This window comes from Takifugu flavidus, chromosome 7 (assembly GCF_003711565.1).
Source record: "Takifugu flavidus isolate HTHZ2018 chromosome 7, ASM371156v2, whole genome shotgun sequence".
Lineage (NCBI taxonomy): Eukaryota > Metazoa > Chordata > Actinopteri > Tetraodontiformes > Tetraodontidae > Takifugu > Takifugu flavidus.
Genome location: NC_079526.1, coordinates 9332610 through 9356752, shown reverse-complemented (window position 1 = coordinate 9356752; position 24143 = coordinate 9332610). Strand labels below are relative to the sequence as shown.

General features: G+C 43.3%; 3 protein-coding genes across 5 annotated transcripts; 1 reads left to right on the top strand and 2 right to left on the bottom strand.

Moving 5' to 3' along the window:
• Nucleotides 1–11: 11 nt before the first annotated feature.
• Nucleotides 12–14115, bottom strand: LOC130528204 (guanine nucleotide-binding protein subunit beta-4). Of its 3 annotated transcripts, none has more exons than XM_057037260.1 (11): nt 13933–14115; nt 7005–7198; nt 6773–6811; nt 6272–6378; nt 5939–5953; nt 4829–4892; nt 4329–4491; nt 4149–4215; nt 3766–3967; nt 3452–3668; nt 12–3309 (listed from the first exon to the last, which is right to left on the bottom strand). In XM_057037260.1, exons 2-11 carry the CDS (start codon nt 7059–7061, stop codon nt 3203–3205), a joined length of 1038 nt encoding a protein of 345 aa, XP_056893240.1. In that variant the 5' UTR covers nt 7062–7198; nt 13933–14115; the 3' UTR covers nt 12–3202. The 3 variants fall into 3 exon arrangements, with proteins under 3 accessions (XP_056893240.1, XP_056893239.1, XP_056893241.1); XM_057037259.1 differs by lacking the exon at nt 13933–14115 and adding an exon at nt 10383–10589; XM_057037261.1 differs by lacking the exons at nt 5939–5953; nt 13933–14115 and adding an exon at nt 10383–10588.
• A 1189-nt stretch (nt 14116–15304) lies between these two features.
• Nucleotides 15305–18130, bottom strand: aldh7a1 (aldehyde dehydrogenase 7 family, member A1). The gene is made up of 2 exons (XM_057037250.1): nt 17997–18130; nt 15305–17439 (listed from the first exon to the last, which is right to left on the bottom strand). Exon 2 carries the CDS (start codon nt 17432–17434, stop codon nt 15806–15808), a length of 1629 nt encoding a protein of 542 aa, XP_056893230.1. The 5' UTR covers nt 17435–17439; nt 17997–18130; the 3' UTR covers nt 15305–15805.
• A 1-nt stretch (nt 18131) lies between these two features.
• On the top strand, nt 18132–23982 carry actl6a (actin-like 6A). Its single transcript, XM_057037258.1, has 14 exons — nt 18132–18274; nt 19895–19971; nt 20517–20691; nt 21166–21266; nt 21410–21507; nt 21664–21758; nt 21953–22059; nt 22196–22285; nt 22358–22419; nt 22497–22611; nt 22706–22786; nt 22985–23080; nt 23207–23293; nt 23416–23982. The coding sequence occupies exons 1-14, from the start codon at nt 18250–18252 to the stop codon at nt 23494–23496; spliced, it is 1290 nt and encodes a 429-aa protein (XP_056893238.1). The 5' UTR covers nt 18132–18249; the 3' UTR covers nt 23497–23982.
• The last annotated feature ends 161 nt before the right edge of the window (nt 23983–24143 follow it).

Sequence of the window (24143 nt, the reverse complement as noted above, 5' to 3'; positions counted from 1 at the left end):
ATAAAACATAATTTCTTGGTTAGAAGCTTTTTATTGGTTACAATAACTCATGGCAACATATCTGAATCACCAAGCCACTGTACAAATACAAAAAAAGGTCTGGTGTGAAAAAGACTATAAAAATTATTCCATAACACAATAGCACTGTAAGAGAATTATCATGGCACCGAGTCCCTGGTCTTTACTGGCTTAAAACACAAACAATAAATAAACTCAAGAATAGAAGGCGGCGTGCATCTCTATGGCTGTGCTGTGATCACCTGGGGGAACCTGGTGGTGAGAGAACCGTTAACGTTTTCAGCTTAGCGCGATGTCGCCCAAAATATGAGGATTCCTTAAACTATACTTTAGTATACATATTTTAATGAAAACAACACTACACAATAATGCATTAAATATATGCTAAACAGGGACTATTCAACCCCCCTAAATTGCAAATTTGTTCTTATGCACCACTGTAGTTCAGCATTGCAGTCAAATTTATAAATGGAGCATTTCACATTTAAAAAAAACACCCCCCCAAAATGCAAGTACATATCACTCAGAGTGGCACCATGTGCACTCCTGTAAATGCTTTATCTAAATCATTTGTCCAAAAAATCTGTTAAATATTGTTAATCATCTGCCAACCAGTCAGTTTGGTGTTTCTTTATTCACCAGTTTTCATTTCTTTGGGCAAACAATCCCTTTAAGCCAAATAAATGTTAAAAAACTAGATCTGAACATCCATTATTTGATCATTTTGCACGTAAAAACCAGGAATAAATGCGCATTTATGTGATTGACAGAAACTGGCAGTGGCACTTGAGTAGTAGGTTTTTTTTAAAAAAAAACAATCTCATTAACGTCACACAAACTCCGGCTCAGAGGATAATAAACCATAACGTCACAACATGTCTAAACACTCGCCGCACCAGTAAAACCCCTCCCCGCTGACATGCGTCACGTCCTACATACCTCCAGGATTAGTCTCAGGCTAGAAACTGTCTCCACATCCTCTCAAAATGGGTTTCTTAACGCAAAGCCAGTAAAAGTAGCTCCAAAAAAGACACTAAAACACTCAGATCACAGTATGTCAGAGAGGTCTGATTGGCAACCGACTCGACCTAAATCAACACTACAAACTGCGGTGGCAGGAGAATGGGGTCATGAAAGCCATTTTAAACGTGTAGGGCTGCGGAGCTGCGTGTGGTGGTGGTGCTTTTTACTGTAAGCTCGCCTTTGTAGTGTTCACTAGTATCAGGGTGTGCTTCTATCTGTGGAAATTAAGAGATGAAACTTCCTTAACGATGGGCGTGTTGGAGGAAGAATAGAGGAGACCTTACTGTAGGCGATGGCAGTTTTACCTTCTATCAAGAGTGGTTCTATAAGGCAGAATGGAGACCAGTGCCAGAGCTCACAGAAGCACAAGACCTCCTGTTGAACACTTGGAGACGGCACCTGAGACAGCCCGGGGAAGGTCCAACTCACATACGCAAATACATTTTTTAAAGAGGAACCAAACCAGTGTCAGATGAGAAAATATTTAAAATGAGAGAGATAACCACGTTAATGCGTAAATAATTCACAAGTGCTGGATGTACATTTGTAGCACAGCTTGTTGTGAGTGCGTCTCTAGCTCTCTACTAAGTGTACATTTCTGTCTATCGAGTGTACGTCCTTACTAGCAATACTTAACAGTTCGTAACAGGTTTTGGTGAGAAAAAAAACAACACTGAAAGTGTTAAATCCTTTTAAAAAAGGTTTTTTTTTACAGGCTTGTGTTGGCACTGGTGTGATCGTAGAGTGGCTAGCTTGATTTCAGTCCCACGTCACTCAGTTCACGCCTCGCTGACGATGAAAAAGGATTCCAATCCTTCATTAAAGAAAAAATAAATTAAAAAAAAAAAAGACAAGCTCTGAAAGACAGTTTTCTTTCTTCTCTGGTCCTTAGATCCACCGGTTTTTTCCAGAGGCAGAACATTTCTATCAACCTTTACAAGGCCTAAATCCTTTTTGGCAAATCAGGATGCTTGTTTACCCTTGAGGAAATAAAGAGAGGCCAATAGGCCACAGAGGACGGGGGTACTATGATACAAAATCTCAGGCTGGAACCATTGAGGAGCTCATCAAACGTCTCGTGCTTCAGGTATTCTCCGTCCCATCGTCTGACACCACAGTCCAGAGGCGGGTGAACGTATGGCCTCGTAAAGTCAAATCAGCTGTTCCTACTTGGGATTTAAGGCTGAATCCAGACCAAAACAGTTTCCATTACCACAGCAGTGTGATGGCTTCCTTCAATAAAAAAAAAAAAAAAAACAACAACAAAAAACCACCCAATCCTCCATCTACATGTGTGGACACAGGAAGCATGATTTATGCCCACCGCCTGTAACCTTAACACACAGACACACACACACACACACGAGGAGTGGGTCCAATTGTAACTGTAAATACAAGACAGGTCTGGTTTTTACAAAAACCAGAAAAACCAGAATCCCTTCCACAAAAAAAGCTCATTCTTGGGGTCATTTGCCTTGTATCTCTGTTGTCTCACAATCTGATACTCACACAGTGTTTGTGGTTTTGTGTAGTAGCATTTAAAATGAAACAATCATAAAAAGGGTGGAAAATTAACAAGGAAAATATACACAAACACATCACGTGATACCCGACGTGCACACTTACCGGCCACGGTACTGGGCACACTGCTATAACGCCCCCGGTGGTAATGAGAGGTTATCTGAGTGTAACCAGCCTGATGGTTTCTCCTCTGCCCTCACATGAAGAGGGGAGCTTAATAAAATGGCTGATGAGTGTGAACTGAGTCTATACACACATTTACAGATCAGGCACCTACTTTCAACTTGCTTGTTAGTCACGCTAAGAACACTTTTCGACTGCTCGAGGACCAGTCAAAGGTGAAACCTCCTCACAATTCCTTTCGTTTTGTTCTGACTGGACAACACCACTGAAAACATTCTTGTTTGTTCCTGTGTAATAGCTGGGTGAAAAGAAAAACTTGAAACGGGTGAAGAAAATCTTTCTCACAGATGAGCAGGCGGCTGGCAGAGAGGAAGAGAGCTGGGGGTGGGCTCAGGGGGGGTTTGGCTAACACAGTGTGGTCCCCGCAGGTCCAGCCCAGCAGATGAGGTGGGACATGTAGACTGGGGCTGCAGGACGAAGGTGGCAGGCAGTATTTGAGTACATCACAGATCTTTGTTTAGTTCCAGATTCGGAGGAAACTGTCCCAGGAGCCGGTGGCCACAGCCATCCCATCTTTTGTCACTCCTAAGCAACTCACTCTGTTGTCATGGCCCGCAAGTACACCTGGAGGTTAAAGGTAGTAACCCAGAGTTATGGACTCTTTATAATGATTAACGTTACACTACAACCGTCACCACTAATGCTGGTCTAAAACCAGCACTTCAGCAGTATGTGATATAAATATTGATCTGTGGGCGTGTCTTACCTGCACGCTCGCCCTTCAGGGTGTCCCAGACATTGCAGTTGAAGTCATCGTAGCCTGCCAGGAGCAGGCGCCCGCTCTTGGAGAAAGCCACAGAGGTGATGCCACAGATGATGTTGTCATGGCTGTACATCATCAGCTCCTGGTCAGCGCGCAGGTCGAACAGCCTGCAGGTGGCGTCATCAGAGCCTGTGCCAAAGGCGTTCCCGTTGGGGAAGAACTGCAGGAGAAAGGAATGAAGGAAGTGATTAGTCAGTCTATTAAGTTGATACAGGATGGGGGTTTTCTAGTTTCCCATCACTGTCTCATTTCCCCACCACGACTGCGTTGATGTCAGAGACGTGGCCGGTGAAGGACTGCCTGCACATGCCGTCACGAATGTCCCACAGCTTGGAGGTGGCGTCGCAGGCTCCTGACACAAAGGTCTTGTAGTCTGGGCTTAGAGACAAACTCATGACGTCCCCTGTATGGCCACTGAAGGTAGTGGCCTGTTGGCCGGTCTCTATGTCCCACAATGCACTTTAAAAAAAATAAGAAATTGGTTCAAATTTGACTAAAAAGTTGAAGAAAATCGATGTTTGTAGACTAATTATAAGCTTTCTGTTTTTCAGCTGAGTAGAGATGTGACTATGGCTGGTGTGAAGAAATGAGACTATATATGTTACTGCTTGTTAAAGAGCTCAAATGAGTCACTTCTCACCAGGTGGTGTCTCCAGAGCTGGTCAATATCTGGTTATCATCCAGGAAACGGCAGCAGGACAAATAACCTAAATAAACAACAAAACAGAAGCATTTTACATGGCATCCTTAGAACTCTGAGCTTTGGGCCCAGTATCCTGCCCTGTGAGGGCCGGTGCTGGTCCTTTTCTTCTGTGCCTACCTGTGTGTCCTGGCAGCTCTCTGGTAACGCGTACGTTGCCCTCGCGGGTCTTCAGACTGTATATAGAACAGATATTGTCCAGGCCTCCACAGGCCACATAATTCCCAGAGGGGGCGTAGGCGCATGTCATCACCCAGGAGGAGCGCAGAGGGATCGCATGCATCTGTGGACACGACACAAATCTGAAGATAAATACAACAGAGGAAGCTTTGTTCTTGCCCATCAATTACTTCATTTTAGCTTAGCGCACATTGAAATAGTAAATGTCACTAAGTTGTAGTTGTACCAGCAGAACACTTAATTACATCAATTAGTACCATAGTTTGATTCATTGCAGGAAAACTAAAAGTCAGAACAATGAAAATCCGTTTGTTTTGCAGGCAGAAATGATTAATGAGATGTGTTGAGATTCATGTCAATCTGAGGAGAACTCTCCAACTGGATCAATCAGCAAACATGTAGCTCTTCTTAAATATAACCATCAACATTAAAAGTCTGACCTTGTTCGTTGTGTAGCTGTCCCAGATGATTAGCTTTCCATCTTGTGAGGCACTGACGAGTAATCTGAAAACATTTCAAACACAGTGTTACTGAAACAGGCTTAGACAAGCTGAAAAAGCCTAAAGTCATCAAAGATACATGCACGAAGAATAGATTTTAGATGAATGCACGAAACTACCCTAATTAGCATACTAAGCATTCAGCAGAAGCTTGCTACTCCTGTGCCATCGTCCCCACTCCTGTCCCCCTACTGGACAAAGGCCACGCCTCCAGAAATCCTCCATGGACGTCTCACTCCATCTAATATTACATCACTTGTGCAAACATGTGCACTGTCAGGAGGTAAATGCTTCAGTTTTGGAGGAATTCTGGAAAGAAGCTCAGGGGGAACCAAAACAGGCAGAGAAGAGGAGAAAGAAACTGTCCTTCAGGTGAGAATTAGAGGGTACGGACTCAGGGACAGTCAGTATCTCTCCCCCATCCCCATCATCTCTACAGGAAGTAGTTTGTCGGAGCTATTTTACGATCAAGAGAAGAGCCATCGCCCTGAAAGGTCAGCAACTGTATACAAAATAAACACCAGCCTCCTGCAGGGTGATTCAGGAGAAGGTAGCAGCCACCACCCACTCACCAAAGAGGACTTGGAGGTTAACTGAGTGTAAACGTTCAAGATGTGACAGTTTTTAGGAGTGAATAAATCGGACATTTCACCATTTATTTCCTGCAAACCAAAAAAAAATAAGGCGACAACATGCATACTATACTCACAATTACAATGCTGGGTGTTTACAAAAGCAGTTTGTAAGTTTTGGAAGTGGGATGAATGAAAAGGTGCATCCCCGGGCCATTCAGGACGCACAGAGCCTTTATTCAGTGGTGAATTTTGAAGCATCAATGATTCAACCTTACAAACTGCATATTAGGGTAAATGTTTCAGTGCCCAGTGAATAAAACTACAGTGTTTAAAGAGTAGTGAAGGCATAAACCAGTGATAGTGCTCAGAGCCAGTGGAGTAGTAGTGCCAACAGTAACAATAATTTATGTACGGTGGTATTAGTCAGATTAGTAGTATTAGTAAGATCGATACTGGTAGTAGTATAGCCCCACACCTGGGACTTCCGTCACTGCCCCAGTGCAGTGCAGTGGGAGACAGACGGACAGAGAGAAAGATAGATTGATAAAAGCATGAGAGAAAATCCCAATTAACAATGGGTCACAATCACAATAGCTTACAGTCGCAGCAGGTAAGCTGCCTCAGCTACATCTACAGTTTCTGCTGTTGATTATCGTTAGCTTCTGCTAAGCTTTTTCTCTGGCTCTTGTCTACTTTAAATGGCCGACCTACACCAATCACAATCTCAAGAATGTGACAATTTCAGCAAGAAAAAAAACAGATATGTCACATCATCCCGGTCACGTTGTCTACAGAACAACCATAGTACCTCGAGTCGCTCCCCCAGTGCATTGCATAGATCTTGGCCAGGTGGCCTCTGAGTGTGCGTCGTGTCCGCATCTGTATCCGGCCCACCGAGTCCAGACCAGCTGTGATCTGCCAAAAGACAGGAAGGAGCGTTAACAGTAACGGACTCAGCAAACTACAAACAAAGCGAGCAGATTAACACCACTGTGAGTGCTAAACAGAAAGGATCATGCTAAGATGTGTATCCTGTTAAATGAGTATCGCATGGAGAGTTTTACACTTTAACAAGTGTCATTTAAAGCTCTGAGACAGCTGGAACTAAAGTTAGCAGGAAAGGAAATCCATTCTGCTGAATTCAGGTAAAATCTGTCATAAATGCTGTTTAAAGGTCCCCTGCTTGCGGCTTTATTTACTTACTGAACATTTCAGGGATTATTTGAATCCTGAATGTCCAAATGCTATTGTGGAGATGTATAAATCTACACAAAGACTTTGTTTGCGTTATGTCCTGTGCAAGTTTTACCTGTGAAAGAGTGGAGTCACTGCAGGCTTTCCTGGCATCCTGTCACAAGAGAAAAACCCCAAATTAGCACATTATTATATTTATTCATTTAAAAAAAAAATTTTTTTACATCATCTCGGAAATGTGACGGTGTAAGTTGCTGATTCCTCTGTAACTGACTTGCATGTTTCAGTGTCATGAGTTCCATTTACAGATAAATGTTCTTTGTAAACACACACAAGTGCTGCCCCACCCGGATCTGATTGCGTAGCTGCTCAGCTTCCTGCCGCAACTGTTCCAGCTCGCTCATTGTCCTTCTGTGTTGCGTCGGGGGCCGACTCTGCTCCAAATACCAGCTGGGTTAGGAAAACACACGTGCCTGCACACACGCACGCACAGGCGCACAACACACACGTGCACGCTCCCACGCAGTCTACCAGCTGTCACCTGGAGGACACAGAGGCAAAAATACTACGATTATGACGGGTAAATGGAGAGAAAATGGGAACTTCCATCAGACAAACATCCAGATCCCAAATAAGTTCAGACTGGGGGGGGGGGGGGGTTCTGAAAGGGTAGGGCTGGGTGGGGGCCCAGAGGGTGGCCCGGTTCTTCAAACACCCCCAATCTGGATCAAAAGGATCTCTTAGCAAGACACTGACCTTTCCTGAGTCAACCAGGCCTTTCTGTTGCTGCATTATGCTGCCGGGTCGGTCGTATCAGATCATGTTTGTGCATCACGTGCATGACCGGGTGAATTTTAATGGCTTGAGAAAATATGTCCGAATGAAAACAGGAAACGTGTGCGTCTGTGTGCACAGTGATGTATGCATTCTGTTGTAGTTGCCAGTCTTAACCTTTAAGGCCTTCAAAAGTGGGTCAAAAGGCACTTAGCCTGGCAAATGGGAGAGTGGGACGGGATCTAAACATTTCTGGAGCGTCTGTTTTACTGGCTGTCAAGAAGTCCCACCCTCAAATTAAATTTTCAGTTCTACTTTCTATAATTTAGTAATTAGGCCAAGCCCAACTTCTTCACAGGAAATCATGTTCATCTATAAGAAAAAAGGAATATTCATCATGATTTCCACCCAACCCTGACATTTACATTATTTTTGTTTTTATTTTGTCATGGGTGGTTTAAAATCACGTGTAAAAGGAGCATTTGTCTTTAGAAAACTGTGTAGCAACGTTGTCTCTGCTCTGATTTGGCATGCGTGCGTCTCCCAGGCTAAGACAGGAGAATGGACCCTCTCAGCCAGAGACATTTGCAACATTTAACATCCCCGACGCTTCTCTACTGTCAGTGTTTTCAGCCGTTCAGGAAAGACGTCAGTCACTCCTTGCAGCTGACGCACCTCCCCTGAAGAGCGCCTCTCAGCATCAGCGTCACGTCATGTGATGCGGTGCTGCTCTGTGACTGCTATGGATTCATGACGCTGTACGCCTCAGTAGTAAGCAGCGTCATACACAAACACTAAATATGACCTTATGTAGTCATCCGGCTAAATCTGTTATTACAATTTTCCGCTTTTTGGGCTTGAGACGCCCAAGGTAACGACCTCTGAAACTGCCACACAAATGTTTTATTTTCCCTGCTGTTACGTGCGTGGAGCCGTGCAGCCAGGCCCACCGACCAGGCCTACAAAAGGAGAGCTGTGTGTTGGAGCTGCCTATTGTTTAGAATGGAGCTGCCAGCCTACAGTAGATAGTGCTGCTTGGCACCACCACATTTGGGTATCTGCTGCTGGATGTGGGAGCCTGTAATTGCTATTGCCCCCCCCCTCCAACCCTCCCACACCCGCACATGCCAACGTACCAGTCATCCCAGTTTCTGAGCACACATGGGACCAAACAAATGCATAAAAATATGGATTTATGACAAAGAGTCAGAAGCGGTTGAAAGATCCACGACCACGGGTGAAAAACCCCGCAGCATCATTTTGAATATGTCGTACGTAGACGGCGGATGATGCGTTTGCTAATAAATTCCGTGATGGCAGTCGAGTTTTGCATGGATGACATTTCTGCATCTGATTTTTGATAATTGTCGAGAAGTTGTGTAACGCAGAGCCGTGATTTACAGGTGAAGGGCCAGCATATGAACATTAACAGACAAGGCCATGGATAAAATAATAAACAGCTGCTGTGAAAGAATAATTGAACTTTATTTTCAATATAAATGGTGACTTTTTAAACTGCCGTTCATTTAGTCATATCAACTCCGAATACTGAGCGTGAAGCCATCATTTCTGAGACCTGACTGGCACCCAAACTTTCACTTTCAAAGTGACAGACATCATTTCTACCTCAACCACAAAATACGGGTGATGAGAGAGGCAGGAGGTGCAGGCGATGCAGCTGCACCCCGAGCAACAGGTGCCCGGCAGCAGATCAGGAAGTCGGGTAATTAACACCATCAGCAGCAAGGTGGGGAGGATTCTGAGCGCCAGAAACTTGTGTGTCTGCTGCCTTGGACATAATCCATCAAGACTGAAGAGTTGGGTGGAATTGCTATGAAACAAAACAAATGCCTTCTTTATCAGGTCAGAACCACATTACTGTGGGGTCAAGATAAAGGGTCACTGAATATATCAGTAACTTCGGTGTAGAATGTTCTGGCTTCAACAGTCCCACAAAAAAAGGTGTCAAATCTCTTTACTGGATTGTAAAGCCAAATGGAACGGAAGAACGGTATGGCGGAGGCTACAGTTTACACCCCCACAACAGAATTTCAGAGCATTTAGTCACTATTTCATATCAGCACACCAAGAACCCAACTGGACAGGGCCTGTCAGGACAAGACCCATATGACATCACCCATGAGGCAGATCATGGCTGCAGACTCGTTCCAGAACTGTTCCGAACACTTGAAATGATGCCACCATAGATCCGTCTTTAAAGGCTACACCAGTACAACTCCATACTAGTCCACATTAAAAAAATATATAAATTTAAAAAAAAAAAATCACAGGGAATATAGTCCAGACAATTTATAGGTGGAGCTTTATTCCAGAACATTGTTTGAGAAACCATAAATTAACAGTTAATGACGATGTTGAGACGTTGTGACCATGCATGTTAAAGTATGTACACGCATGTTCTCGGTACATTTGGAAAATAAATGAGTGAAATAAATGAGGGTAGGGACACCGAGCCGGTGAGCTGTAATGCGCTCGTTAGGAGCAACAGTCTGCATGTTCCCCGCCGCACAACCAGTTGCTGCTCCGGCGGGTGACATGGAGATTTAATAGAAAAGAAAAATAGATATATGCAGCGTCACACGCCCAGAAAAGACAAACAGGAGTGTACGAAAGCCATCATTCAAATGTTTCACTCCACAGTTCCGCTTGAGATTCTTTTGACAGCTCGGGGGGGGAAAGGGCCGCGATTGAGCGGTAGAGAATTACAGCAATGAAAGCTTTGTGGTGGGGGAAAAAACCTGCACTAGGACAATAGTAGCCGTGGAACAGTTATGTCAACAGCTATCAGTGCTCTGCTGTTCAATATTCCATCCTAAGTGGCGTTTTTCTGCTCCTCACACCCAACATGGTGCAAAACAGGACCGCCGCAAGCAAAACAGGAAACAGCCCAAAAGCTACCAAAATATCAAGACAAGACTACAGGTCCTTACCTAAAGAAACAGGCTTTTTGGGGCTCTTTCGCTCCTTCCTTTCCGAGTCGCGCTGTACCGTTTTTACGCCACAACCATGGCCCCAGATGTGAGAGGAATTGTGAAAGCAGGCGTGTTAATTTTGGGGCAATTTTATCGGATTAACGAGGCAGAAAGGAGCGCACCTCCGCTCAGTTCCAGCAAGCAATTTTCACCAAGCAGGCTAATCACCACACCCATGAAAGTGGGAACATGGCAACAACCTACGCCGAAGGGTGCGCTGCTTGGATTAGATGATGCATTTATAGTTTAACTGTTTCAATTAGAAGAGAAAATGTTTGAATTATATTTTGTTACCATTTAAATATAACACTGCTACAAAAACTTGGCGTTATTTTGTTTTTTTATAGTTCGAAAAAATATTTGAAATATCTTGGCTAACCTATAGGTGAAATGGTACAGTCTGTCCGCCCCTCAACATAAAGGGACCGAATAAAATACAGGAAACAAATTCAACCTGTAAAGCCTGTTCCAGGCGTGTTGTAATCTTAATTATCTTTGATTTAAGTTACAGTTTACAAAAAATAAATAAGCATATGTTTGGATAAATCAGGAAGAGGATAATTTCTACAGTTAAAAAGTGGAGGCAAAATTCGTTCAAAAAACTGTACTGACTTTACGTCAAGGTTTCACTACAAATGAAACTATTCCCCCCATAAAACACTTAGTGAAACAGACAATTTTTTACAGGTTATTCCTTTATTGTTGCACTGCTTCAGAATTTAAAGCAGCAATGGTATGAATGGGCCAAGTCTCACCCCGGCACATCACAGTTGGTCTGCAGAGGGCTCACAAAAAAGGATCTCTCTCCATTAGGACAGGATGAATTTTTAATGGGGACAATGAAAGGGAGCAGTGGGATAGGCTTTCCCTGATCGCTGCATGAGCCAAAATCAATGGATAAAGATGAAAGTTGCCTAGCCCTTAGTTTCCTTTTGGAGTGGCATGGGGTCAGATCAAGTCTAATTGAATACACACAGCAGTAGTTTAGGTGTGCCACACCAATTTCCCCCTAACCACATTAGCAGGATTAGGATTTAATCATATTCGAAATAAACACTCTGATCAATCAATTTGGATATTAATCTACCACTACCCTCTCCTCTAAAAATAGCACATGGTGTTTTTCCATTATCATGATAATCATGAATAAATAAATACTCATTTTTTCTGTTTAAATATTAATACGATTCAGGGTTTTGCCATTAAACAGACAGCAAATTGTTTTCTGTCTAACATGCAATGCCCACAGTTGCTCAGCAAGGGGCTGGATGATTGCTAAATGGTGGATCATACAGCTGTGATTCAATCACTATTCTATCCTTTCCAGATAATTGAATACAACAGTTTGGTCCCATCGGATCAATCTTGAATTCACCTGAAAGGTTTTTGAATTCAGAGCAGGAAGGGGGGACATTCAGAATTTATTAACCAGCTGGGATTCAGAACCAAGGTGTCCAAAAGCACTTCCTTGGCCAATCAGGTCCCTTGGCTCATTGCTTGGCAACCAAAGGGGGAGGGCAGCAGCAAATTGACACTGTAAAAATAGCACATCAATAGGCTGGTGTCTGAAAAAAAGCAAGACACATGCTGGTGAAGCTAAAAATAGCCCCAGGATCGTGGAAGTGGCTCCGAGTACAGTACATAGACTTTAATGAATTACATTTATCAATGTAACTTCTGCATGCGAAGCTCTGAATCTCCACAAGAAATGTGACCATGTGTATTTAAGGGTTAAGAGGATTTACAGTATTATTGACTTGTATGACATAATGCTACATAGTACTACATAATAATAATATTAATATTAATAATATACTATATATATAAGTAACAACAAGATGCGTTTAGGTGGCATTGCAGGATGAAGTGTTAATTGTTTTACATTTTGGTAATATTCGATTTAGACCCTCACTGCCTGCTAAATTTAATTTTTACATAATATCTCATTTCTTCAGTGTCACATTGTTAAAACGGGCCACAATGTGGCCAAGAATAGACCCTCTGTTTTCAAATCACTTTCACAAGACTGCTCAAAAATGATCCCCACACACGGCAGATCAAATGGAGTGGAGATAATGGGAGATTGATCTCACTCTCACATCCTTTTTTTAACTGCCCCCACACCATTTTCTGAATGCACGCTAAAGCACCCCATCAACCTCCATGTAATAGTGCCACTATATCAAAGGCAATTAAAAGGTGTAGCAACAGTAGAGCCTTAAAAGGCTTTATCAGGGCTGTCTTATCCACCAGACATCTCCTGGGGAGGCTGGCCGTTGCTAGGGTAACCCTCACAAATGGCAACTGACGTCAAGAAGGTAGGAGAAATACCAGGGAGAGCCAGAGCTGCTATGCATAATGGATTATTGAAAAAAGGGCCCTCTTGAAGAGTGCAAAGTGACTTAAAATAAAATATGCGTGCCTGGCTTGGCTTGACACCACACTTCTCTCTTTTCCCTTGATGAGGAAAACAGATGTTGACAGTTTTATGGTTTTACCAGCGCTCTTTGGGTCGACTGCTTAAATCTAAATCCTCTCATAAGTCCAACTCTGTTGATGCACCTATTCGACGTAAATGTTATTCCCCAGGCAGGTTTCAGGTCTCTGTGCTATATTGTTTGTCTTCTGTGCGTGAAAGTGAAAGCACAACCATCTGGCACATAGAAGGAGACCATTCCCAGCAGCCAGTCGTGTAACAAAAACCCACACACTGTAGTCACCAGGTTCTTGCAAGTGCATATGTGTCCAGAGAGCAGCAGTTAAATCTGCACCTCTGTCGTGTCGGCTCCTTGTCTAATCTCGTCGCCTTTGTTGGCTCCATGAGAGTGTCACAGCAGCGGCTAGTTGAAGAGTCCTCCTCATTTCTCTGATAATGTTACCATTGAAAATCATGACTGTGATGGTCGAATCACTTTGGAAGGCAAACCTCAAGCACTGTAACTATCCAACAGTGCGTGCGTTATAGGGGTATGGGTTCGTTTATCTTGAATTACTGTTTACTTTCAGAATAGTCCACCAAAATCGACAGAGTGCCCAAATAAATGATGCATGAAAAATGCTGTGTCACTGACTTGCATGCTAATAACATATTCCTATTGTAGAAGCTCAAAATGTGACACATTTCTCTTCATTCCCACATTTTACAAGCAAAGTATGTGCGGGATTTCTTCCAGCGGGGAGAAGCTGCGGCGGAAACGTGAAGAGAAGTGAAAGTGCTTCAGTTCTGGGAAATCCCAGAGATTTTGTAAATCGTGAGCACAAGAAGCAGAGCAAAGCTTGACCTAACATGTCTTCGGAAGAAGTGTGTCATACAAGTCCAGTACGATGGAATGAATTAAAGGAAGTGAGGAGCCATCTCAAAGTGCTAACACCATTACAGTCTCAGTGACAGCTGAACCAGCCATTCATTTATTTATGACCAAGTTGGCTGTTTTTAATTGACATCATGGTGCATGTTAGGATAGGAACATCACAGGAAATTATTTAGATAAAGTTGAAGCTATTTTACCTTGTTCCAGGTGAAGGTGAGCAGTGGCAGAAGTGTGAATTCCCTGCATGCGTCCTTACTATTGTGGGTTTCTCCAGTCAGAGAATGCTCTCCGGTTCTGCGATAAAGCTGAGAGTAAATGCTGCTGGGAGGAGAGGTAGACGGAGAGGGCTGCAGAGTGAGGTAGAGGTGCCGAGCAGGAGGTGGAGGCATGGAGGGGAGTATTTATGTTAAAGGGACAGTTTGAGGTCTTTTCACTCTTAAACCTAGAGTTAAATGATTATGTCCAGTTCCTTGTGTTCTCAGGTCTACAGTGGTATCAGGAAGTACCAGTGCGCCAATCCATTTATTTTCTAGTGTTTCTTGAGTGAAATACTCATATGGTGTTTTTGCAAGAACTGCTTTAACCTGGGAAAAACTGTGCAGTTGGAAAGTTTCCACACTTTCACTTTCACCTTGTGGCCGTAATTGAAACTGGTTTTTTCCTCATAGAAAAACGCGCTCAACGCCACAGAAAGGGATTTTTTTTTTTTTTGGCAAATTTATTATAAAACAGGAACTAAAATATTGCATATTTGGACCATTTAATCAGTTGAAGCATCTTTTGCAGCAGTTACAGCCTCCATCTCCGTGGGTACGATGCTACGAGCTTTGCACTCCTGGATTCTGACATATTCTGACATGTTCCTCTGCAGATCCTCCGTCAGGTTGGATGACAGTTGGTGAACAGACATTTCACATGGCTGAAGAGGTGTTTGATTGGGTTTGTCAGGACTCCAGCTAGGCAATTCAAGGACATTCCCAGTTGTTTGTAAGACACTCCGGCATAATAATAAAGGATGTGACTGGAAAGTTACTTTTGAAGAGTTAAGCTTATTTGACTGTGTAAAAAAATAGAGCACTAACTGTATTTATGGTGCAATTTTTTTTCCATGTCATCTTAACAGCTTTATCCCTTTTGGGGTTACAGGGAGCGTTCACATTGGGTGATGGCAGGGTCCACCTCTGGATGAGTTGCCTGTTCATTGCAGGGCCCTATACGAGTATTTGTGGGCTCGGTTCAGTACCTTGCTCACAGGTACCTTGGCAGTGCTCTGGCATCTTCCACTATTACCAGAACACCTTTCATGTTTTGTCTGCAGTGGGGCTTGAACTGAGAAATCTCCACTTATCACCCCAGTCCCCATCAGATTAAGCTACCACCACCTCTATTTCTTCTTTTCTTTAAATTTCCTATATCATAGCTTTTTGGTTACTTTATGTTTTTACTTGTACTTTTATCACAAAATAAGTAGCCTATATTTTCTAAGCTATCACATTGGTTGAGGCAAATCATTTTTTAAAGTTATACAATAATAATTTTAATCATTCACAAACAGCGGGCAGAGTCAGGTCCATGTCAACGGCCTTTAATTGTTGCTAAATTAATGTAACAATTAACTGATCTCAACTTCAAGCTCAGTAAATCAATGCTGGAAGAAATGTAAACAATAGCAAAGTAGACTTTAAATGCGTAGAGAAATTCTTTTTAATCAAAATAAATCCCACTCCAGTTTTTTTCTTCCAAAATAGATGTAAGAATTATTTTTCTAACAGTATAAAGAATATGGTGTTGATATCATTCAAGTGCTGATAGAAAAGTGCAGTCAGATGATGAATTACAATTTTACATTGCAAATTTTCTGTTTTCTCTCAGTTCACTCCAAAATCGGGGTTAGGATCTAATGCAGGAACCAGAAAAGATTTAACAACGAATTACATAAGTTTTTGTTACACTTGTAACTGACCTGTCTACATGCAAAAGCACAATGACCAATGCAACTCCAACTCTAATCCATTAGTGTTGTCTTTAACGACTCGTCAGAGAGAAACACAACATCAAACTCAAAGTATTTCACTCAAACTTGATTCCCTGGGCCAGAGGAAGATCTTTGCTGTGGTTGATAGTGCAGGTGGACCGCCGCATGTACTGCTTCCATGAATCGCTGCCGGACTCTCTTCCACCTCCTGTGTGTTTCTCGCCGCCGAAGGCCCCTCCTATCTCGGCTCCGCTTGTGGGAATATTGACATTCACAATTCCGCAGTCGGATCCTTTGGGCCCCAGCCAGCGGAAGACTCGCTCCAGGTTTGTGGTGAAGATGCTGCTGGACAGGCCCTGCTTCACCTCATTATTCCAGGCAAAGGCTTCCTCCTCTGTCTGGAACTTGAGGACGTAGAGAATGGGGACGAAGGTTTCGGTTTGGACGATGGGAGCATCGTGAGCCAACCCCGTGATGATTGTGGGCTCCACATAGTTGCCAGGGCGGTCCATCACTTTTCCTCCACAGACCACGGTGCCACCTTGCTGCTTGGCCTGTTCAACAGCTGCGATATACTGCTCCACAGCCTGCTTGGTGTGCAGGGGCCCATAAAGGGTGCTGGGGTCCCAGGGGTCTCCGACGCGCACCTGTTTGTAAGCTTTGACGATCCTCTCAATCACGGCGTCATGAACACTCTCGTGCAGCATTAGCCTCCTGGTCGTGGTGCAGCGCTGACCGGCGGTACCCACTGATGCGAAGACTGCAGAAGGCACAACGAGGTTCAGGTCGGCATCCTCGAACACAATGATGGCGTTGTTTCCACCGAGTTCCAGCAGCTTACGGCCGAACCTTTCCTGCACCATCATGGCCACCATCTTGCCAACATGGGTGCTGCCTGTGAATGACAGCAGATCCACGCGCTCGTCCTTTGCCATGGCTGTGCCAATATCAGCACCTCCACAAGTCATGGAGCAGATGGCACCGGGCAGTTTGTTCTGCTCCAGCACCTCGGCCACGATTTTGGTAACTGCGACGCTTGTGAGAGGAGTTGTGGGGGCTCCTTTCCAGAGGCAGACATTTCCACAGATGAGTGAGATGGCGTTGTTCCAACCATAAACAGCGACGGGGAAGTTAAAGGCTGTGATGATGCCGACAAGACCAACTGGGTTCCACTGTTCTATCAGGACATGGCCGGGTCTTTCTGACGGCAGGATGGGCCCACCGATCATTCTGGACAGACCGACGGCGTAGTCACACACATCAACGTATTCTTGCACCTCTCCAACTCCCTCAACATAGATCTTTCCCATTTCTAGAGAGACCAGGCTTCCAAGGACATTAATCTTTCTTCTAAGCGCATCTCCAATTTGCCTCACAATTTCTCCTCTTTTGGGAGCTGGAACATCTGCCCACATCTTCCAAGCTTCCCTCGTCTTCTGGACAGTTTCCTCATATTCTGCCAAAGTTGCCTGGGTCACTCTGGCAATGGGTGCATTGTTGGCTGGGCAGTATGATGTGACAACCTCCCCACTGCCTCCCCAGCTTCCATTGTATACTCCTGGGTTGTCCTCAGAGAGGCCAAGCTCTTTGAGCCAGGAGTAGTTTGGCTGGTTGATGAGTAGACCCGACATGGCTGCCGACTGCTGGCGACAGATGGGTATAAATTTGTTTCTCAAGAGGAGCCTGCTGTGCTGGGCAAGGGTCAGGGCGAGACAGCGCTGCATGGGTGCTGGGATGAATCAGTTAAAAATTAATTTACACTTTTCCATAGACCCTTGAGTGAATATTAACGGATAAGAGAAACATAACTTTTGCATAGTTGGGAGAAAGATTACATGTCAAAAATAAATCTATATAATCTTTACTTCGTATGCAACACACTACTAAATATGACTGTGAGAACTGTAACTGCTACCGTTCTAAACTTTCAGCCAGGTTAAGACGACTTTCACGTGTGTTTGAGTAAGGAGTCCCTGTTTGCACAACCGATCACTTCAGCTTCGAATTCGAATTAATCTATTATTAGAATCAGAATAGTTGGTGCAAGAAAAACACCAAATATAAATTGAAACGTGTCACGACGGCTTACAAGTCAAACACTAAAGTTCGGGTCATTGCATTTGCAGCATGACATGGTCGCTCTGATCAACGTCAATCGACCGTGACCCAATTCATGCACCGCACCTTTATAAACAACTTGCGCATAGAACCAAAAGATACATTGCCGTCACAATAGTTTGTCGACCGAAACAGGGTTGCACTGTTTATAAAATACATTCTACTCACGTTAATGTCAAGGTGTGGAGGCCACGTCTTCTATTCAGTAAGGCAGTAACAGCAGTCTCTTAATATTTACGTCATAGCCGTAACCGGAAGTGCCGGGTCGATGCTGCATTCTGATTGGACAGTTGTCTACGCGCAGTGTGGCGCTCGCTTTGTTAGATTGATCCATGCTAGCAGAGTCTCTTTGTTGTTGTTAACCGTGTAACGGTGATTCTGTAAAATTACTTGAAAAGTTACGTTACGCAAAATTGAGACTATGAGTGGCGGAGTCTACGGAGGCGGTGGGTCAGATCTCTTTATTAAAATACAATTATTGATTTCCACGTTGTCGCTTTTTTAGCTTTAGCCGGTGTTATACTTGGCTAGTCCTATTAGCTGTGCTAACGTTATATTAGCGTAGCAGTTTCATATATCTAATTACATTCTGTTAGTTGGAAAATTTCCCCAGATTACCAGCAGCATTATACAAATTTAGTACCTTGTTCCGCATTATACAAATTTAGTACCTTGCCGTGGGTTTTAGCTGAACTTGTTTTTTTTTAGTGCAACTGTGCATCTATCTAGTAGCTCTTAGCTAGCTATTAAGGTAATGAATAAGAGATAGCGCTTGGGAGCACATCATTCTCTGTAAATGTGCATGCTAAATCTCAGTTTTTTTTAATGCTATAAGCACAATGTTATATTTCATAAATTTATTTTTAAAAATATATGTGTGATAATAATAATGATATATTAAAGAGAACTGCACATTGACGTGAATCCAAATACCATGCACCATTGAGCTTAGAATTTAAGTTTCAGTCATGCAAGTACAAAATGAAAATATATCCAAAGTCAAGACTATAATACAATAATTCTAATTTAAAATAATTAACTGTTAGTGCTCACTAATCACGAATTCAACTTGACACATATACCACTCATATTATTTGTTAGCCTATGGAAAAGATCAAAAAGTAATTGATCAAATCATTTTTATGTATATTAGCTAGGTGCATTACAGCAACCCAGGGGCAGACCCCCAACAAGCAGCAGTGACAAGAAACACCCCCCTTTAACAGACAGAAACCTTGAGCACATCCAGGATCATATGGGAGTGCTCAGGCTGATGGCAGGGGAGTACAGTTCGATGAAAGAAAATACATACATTATACATGCTAATACATTAATTACACTAAATCAAAACTAAAGCTGAGCTCTGAGGGATACAGAGGCAGAGGAGAGAAGAAAATGTGTTCACGACGTCACTGACCTGCAACAGAGGAGAGGCAGCCATGAACTAGGAAGGTGACAGAAACCTGTCTGGTTGCCCTGGTTCTGTACCCCAGCGGCCGGTGGCAGCACAACTAAGGCGATACCCCCAAAAATTAGATGACTTATTCTTAATATGAGAATTAGACAGACTAGAATAATGGCTGTAGCGACAGAATTACTGACTACAAGTTTAACAATCAGGATAGTTTTGAGACTTATCTTAGTTGGGTAGGGAGCTGATTCAAAGGCATGGGGGCTGATGGCTAATTGTTCAGCAGTCATTCTGCTTTTAGAGATTCTGGGGTCCACAAGTGTACCAGCAACCAATACATATCATATTTTGCTTTTCAGAGCTACAAAATCAACTAACTGATATTTAGAAAACTTAATGTGTTGCCAATTTAAATAGCAGTACTCACAATTTTGTGAAGCATTAATTTTGTCTTTGTACTCATCAGAATGTTTAACTTAAATATTTAAAAACAATTTCCAGAGGGGGGGTTCTTAACAATTCAGTGGGATCACATGCTTTACCACCGAACTTCAGTTTTAGGGGTGCCACATTTGTCTGGGGCCACATTCAGGCATTACCTTCTATTACAATCTTCCGTTTCTTAATCCTAAACCCCCTTGTTTTGTGTTTGCAGATGAGGTGGGAGCTTTGGTGTTTGACATCGGCTCGTACTCAGTAAGAGCAGGCTATGCCGGAGAAGACTGTCCTAAGGTAAGTGGATCACTCATGTTCTCATTAACTGTACGTTGGATCTTTCTCTGTCATCTCCTTGCACCACTGGGGCTTTAGCAATGTCAAGAAATGAGGCCTGTCACCCTGGAGACAGCTGGCACAGATTGAGTTCAGATCATTTAGGAATATCATTTTAATTTTCATCTACTTTGCCTTCTTTAAGGTAAAGCTTGTGCAAACTTTACTCCTTAAATAACACGATATCAAATTCTTTATTCCTCTTCACTGCACCAGTTTTCTGGTTTTATACTGAAGACTGAATATCGTGACTTGTCAACACATGAAAAAAGGCATCTTTATCTGTTGTCTTAACCTCTTTCGCAAGTTAGGAGTCAACCCAAAACCTGAGGGCAAACAGACATTTTTGCACAATAAAACCGGGGGCTTTTGGGTATTTCATAACCGGTACCAGGAAAACGGAGCACCATCCTCACAGCTGTGGTGTCGGATAACTTCTCTCTAAACTCGGGGTGTGATTGATATGATGTGGATGTGCTTATCTGTTTGGATTTGGTTCAACCCAGGCAGACTTCCCCACGGTGATTGGCGTGACCCTGGACAGAGAGGATGGCAGCACACCCATGGAGACAGATGGCGACAAAGGCAAGCAGAGTGGCACCACCTACTACATCGATACCAACCAGCTGAGGGTACCCAGGGAGAGCATGGAAGTGATGTCGCCACTGAAGAACGGGATGAGTGAGTGCAGACTTCAAGTGTCTTTGCATGGTCGCTGACCAATCTGGTGATTGTTAGAATTTAGTGGCTTGCCAGGCTATTTTCAGACACGTGTCACTGATGTTAATCGCTCCAGAACGACGCCACGGGACCACAGTCTCCCTCAGAGGGATGACCTGGAACATTATTGCCTGGTGCTCAAATTATCATCTGTAAAAGCTCCTCTTTGCTCTATTTTCTCTGCCATCTGGGCCAGTGATGGTGGTGCTGAGGACAAAAATGCTGTCCATGTCATCATGACAATGTGAGAAGGCTGCAGGCTGCTGAGCATACACTGCATGTTTCTTTAATACTGTACATGGAGTGCAAATATTTTGGACCTTTCATTTACATTTCCCCAAATGCCACCAGAATGGCAGAAGATTATTCCATGCTTTCACAAAAATGAATCGGTAAGGCGAGACAGACTCATCCATGTTTTCTTGTTGTTTCCAGTTGAGGACTGGGACAGTTTCCAGGCCATATTGGATCATACGTACAAGATGCACTTCAAGTCTGAACCCAGTTTGCATCCGGTCCTCATGTCAGAGGCATCGGTGAGTTAGTCATGGATCTAAACAAATATATTCATTGTATTGAACCCGAGAAGCTGCCGAGTTTGCATCTTGTGGTGATTCTCATCAGTGCACGGAGCAGATTTTGGTGGTCTGTTGTTATTTTTTTGTTATTTTCTGTGCAGTGGAACACCCGTGCCAAGCGAGAGAAACTGACAGAACTGATGTTTGAGCATTACAACATTCCCGCCTTCTTCCTCTGTAAATCAGCGGTGCTGTCTGCGTATCCTTTATTTCTTCATAATAAGGGGGGGAGCGGTCGCTCTTTATTGGTTGTTAAATATAATTTAATATTCTGAGATGGTTTTTTTCTGTTGGGAACAAACCACATAGGAAAGATCTTGCATGGTTCCTTTTCCTTTACTCTCGGGCGTCTCAGCTTTGCCAACGGACGCTCTACGGGCTTGGTCTTGGACAGCGGAGCTACACACACCACAGCAATTCCAGTGCACGATGGTTACGTCCTGCAGCAAGGTGACCATTTCTCAGACTCAAATCATCATGAGCTGGCAGAGTTTAGGTGACCTACACGTCACGTCAGGGATGCTTTCATGGCTCCACCTGCTGGTTTGAGATAAAATGTCAGCCTCATTGTTTGACGTGGATAAAAGATGCTCTTTAAAGCGTAAATGAGGCCCATTTTCATATTTCATTATTTTCTGTGACAGGAATTGTCAAATCACCCCTGGCTGGAGACTTCATGAGCATGCAGTGTAGGGAGCTTTTTCAAGAATTACCAGTTGAAATAATTCCTCCTTACATGATTGCATCAAAGGTAAAGCAAAATCATATGGATGACAGAATTTGAGTAGATTCTATGTTTTTTTTCTCATACATAATAATAATATGAACCTACAGCGTTATAAGCCCGAGTAGATTGATTGTTCTGACGCCATTGATGATCCTTTCAGGATCCTGTGCGCGAGGGATCTCCAGCCAGCTGGAAGAAGAAGGAGAAACTACCTCAAGTCACCCGCTCGTGGCATAATTACATGTGTAACGTGAGCAGGCAGACCATTAGACCCCTGAACCGGTGTGGTGTTCTCATAATGTGAGTTATTTTCTTGTTGCAGTGTGTGATCCAGGACTTCCAGGCTTCTGTGCTGCAGGTGTCGGACTCATCGTATGACGAACAGTAAGAGGACAGTTTGAAAACCTTGGATGTGTCAGTTTACCTGCCTCAGACACAACTTTCATTTCCTCTTCTCTCAGGGTTGCTGCTCAGATGCCCACTGTGCACTATGAGCTGCCCAACGGCTACAACTGTGACTTTGGGGCCGAGAGGCTGAAGATCCCAGAGGGACTGTTTGACCCATCCAATGCAAAGGTGTGTGTGAGGAAATCAGAAGCTCCTATTAATTGAGATGCTTCTGTCTCTCCCAAATGTGTTTTTTAAGTGTAGATTTTACCGATTCCTCCAGGGCCTGTCTGGAAACACCATGTTGGGAGTCAGCCATGTGGTGACGACCAGCGTGGGAATGTGTGACATCGATATACGACCGGTGAGTGTCTTTATCTGCCAGTATTTTTTAGAGGCTAAAATTAGATTAACTTGAAACTTTACTTAAAATTTTCAGGTTCAGGGGTGGTTTGAAAAACGGTTGTTAGCATCTCATGTGTTTGTTGGCCTGAGGATGATTGTTCGTCTGAACTTTCAGCTTTTTTCTTTTAAAAACGAAACATGTCATCTCGTGTGTCAGGGTCTCTACGGCAGCGTGGTGGTCACGGGAGGGAACACGCTAATCCAGGGCTTTACAGACCGTCTGAACAGAGAGCTCTCCCAGAAGACACCTCCGGTTTGTTACTGTGATGTTCTCTCACAGTGTTATTATCAGACTAAGTATCAATATTTACAGTGAAAAGGCTTCTTCCCCCTTTTGCTTTGTGGTGTTTTATCTCCATTAAACATGCTTGATTTTCAGAGCATGAGGCTGAAGCTGATTGCCAACAACACCACAGTGGAGCGTCGGTTCAGTGCTTGGATCGGAGGCTCCATCCTGGCATCGCTGGTGAGGAAAACGGCAGAGCTGATGACAGTGGCTGATTATACGGGATTTTTTTCAGTAGCTACCTTTTGAGAACATGTTTGCGTTTGGGTTCTGATATCTCTTGCGTGTTTTCTAATTTCCAGGGCACATTCCAGCAGATGTGGATCTCAAAACAAGAGTATGAAGAAGGAGGAAAGCAGTGTGTTGAAAGGAAATGTCCCTGATAAGTTGTTTTTTTAATATATCTCTTTCATTATTTGCAGTTCAGCTACGACTCTGAAATTCTCTGAAAGTTTTTTTTGTACATTTTTTTAAAAATAACTCCAAAAAGCATCATATTAATTGTAAATTTTAAAATAAGTTATCAGTCAAACAAACTGTAACAGTGATGACTTTTCTTTGGTTTCTGTGAGAAGTTGCTCTATTGCCTTAACACATGGGATTGTTGGGAAACCCTTTTCTGATGCAGATGAAACAGAACAATTTTGGGGGGAGGGGGCGGCCCGGGGTGGATATAGCATATTCCTGTTCATTTCAGTGATGTTGCAGGAAGAAGTGAACTGCGGTGTGAAAATTAGTTGTCCATAAACCTGACACTGTTATAAAGCTCCCCTCACCTGCACTCGCTGGTCGGCCAACTCAAACAATTAAGTTTGTCTTTTGGGTGCATCTGATCTTTTTAAAAAATAAAAGTGCATTTTGTTAAATGAGTAACTGAAGTTCTTTACGTGAAGATATTTAACTTGCACTTTGGTTTCCTGTTGACTTTCGTGCATTAATCCTGTTGGGTCCACATTTTCTCAATTTATTCACTGATGTGTTGCAAAACTGACAAAAACACCTCACTGTCATGTAGCGCAATTGATCATCG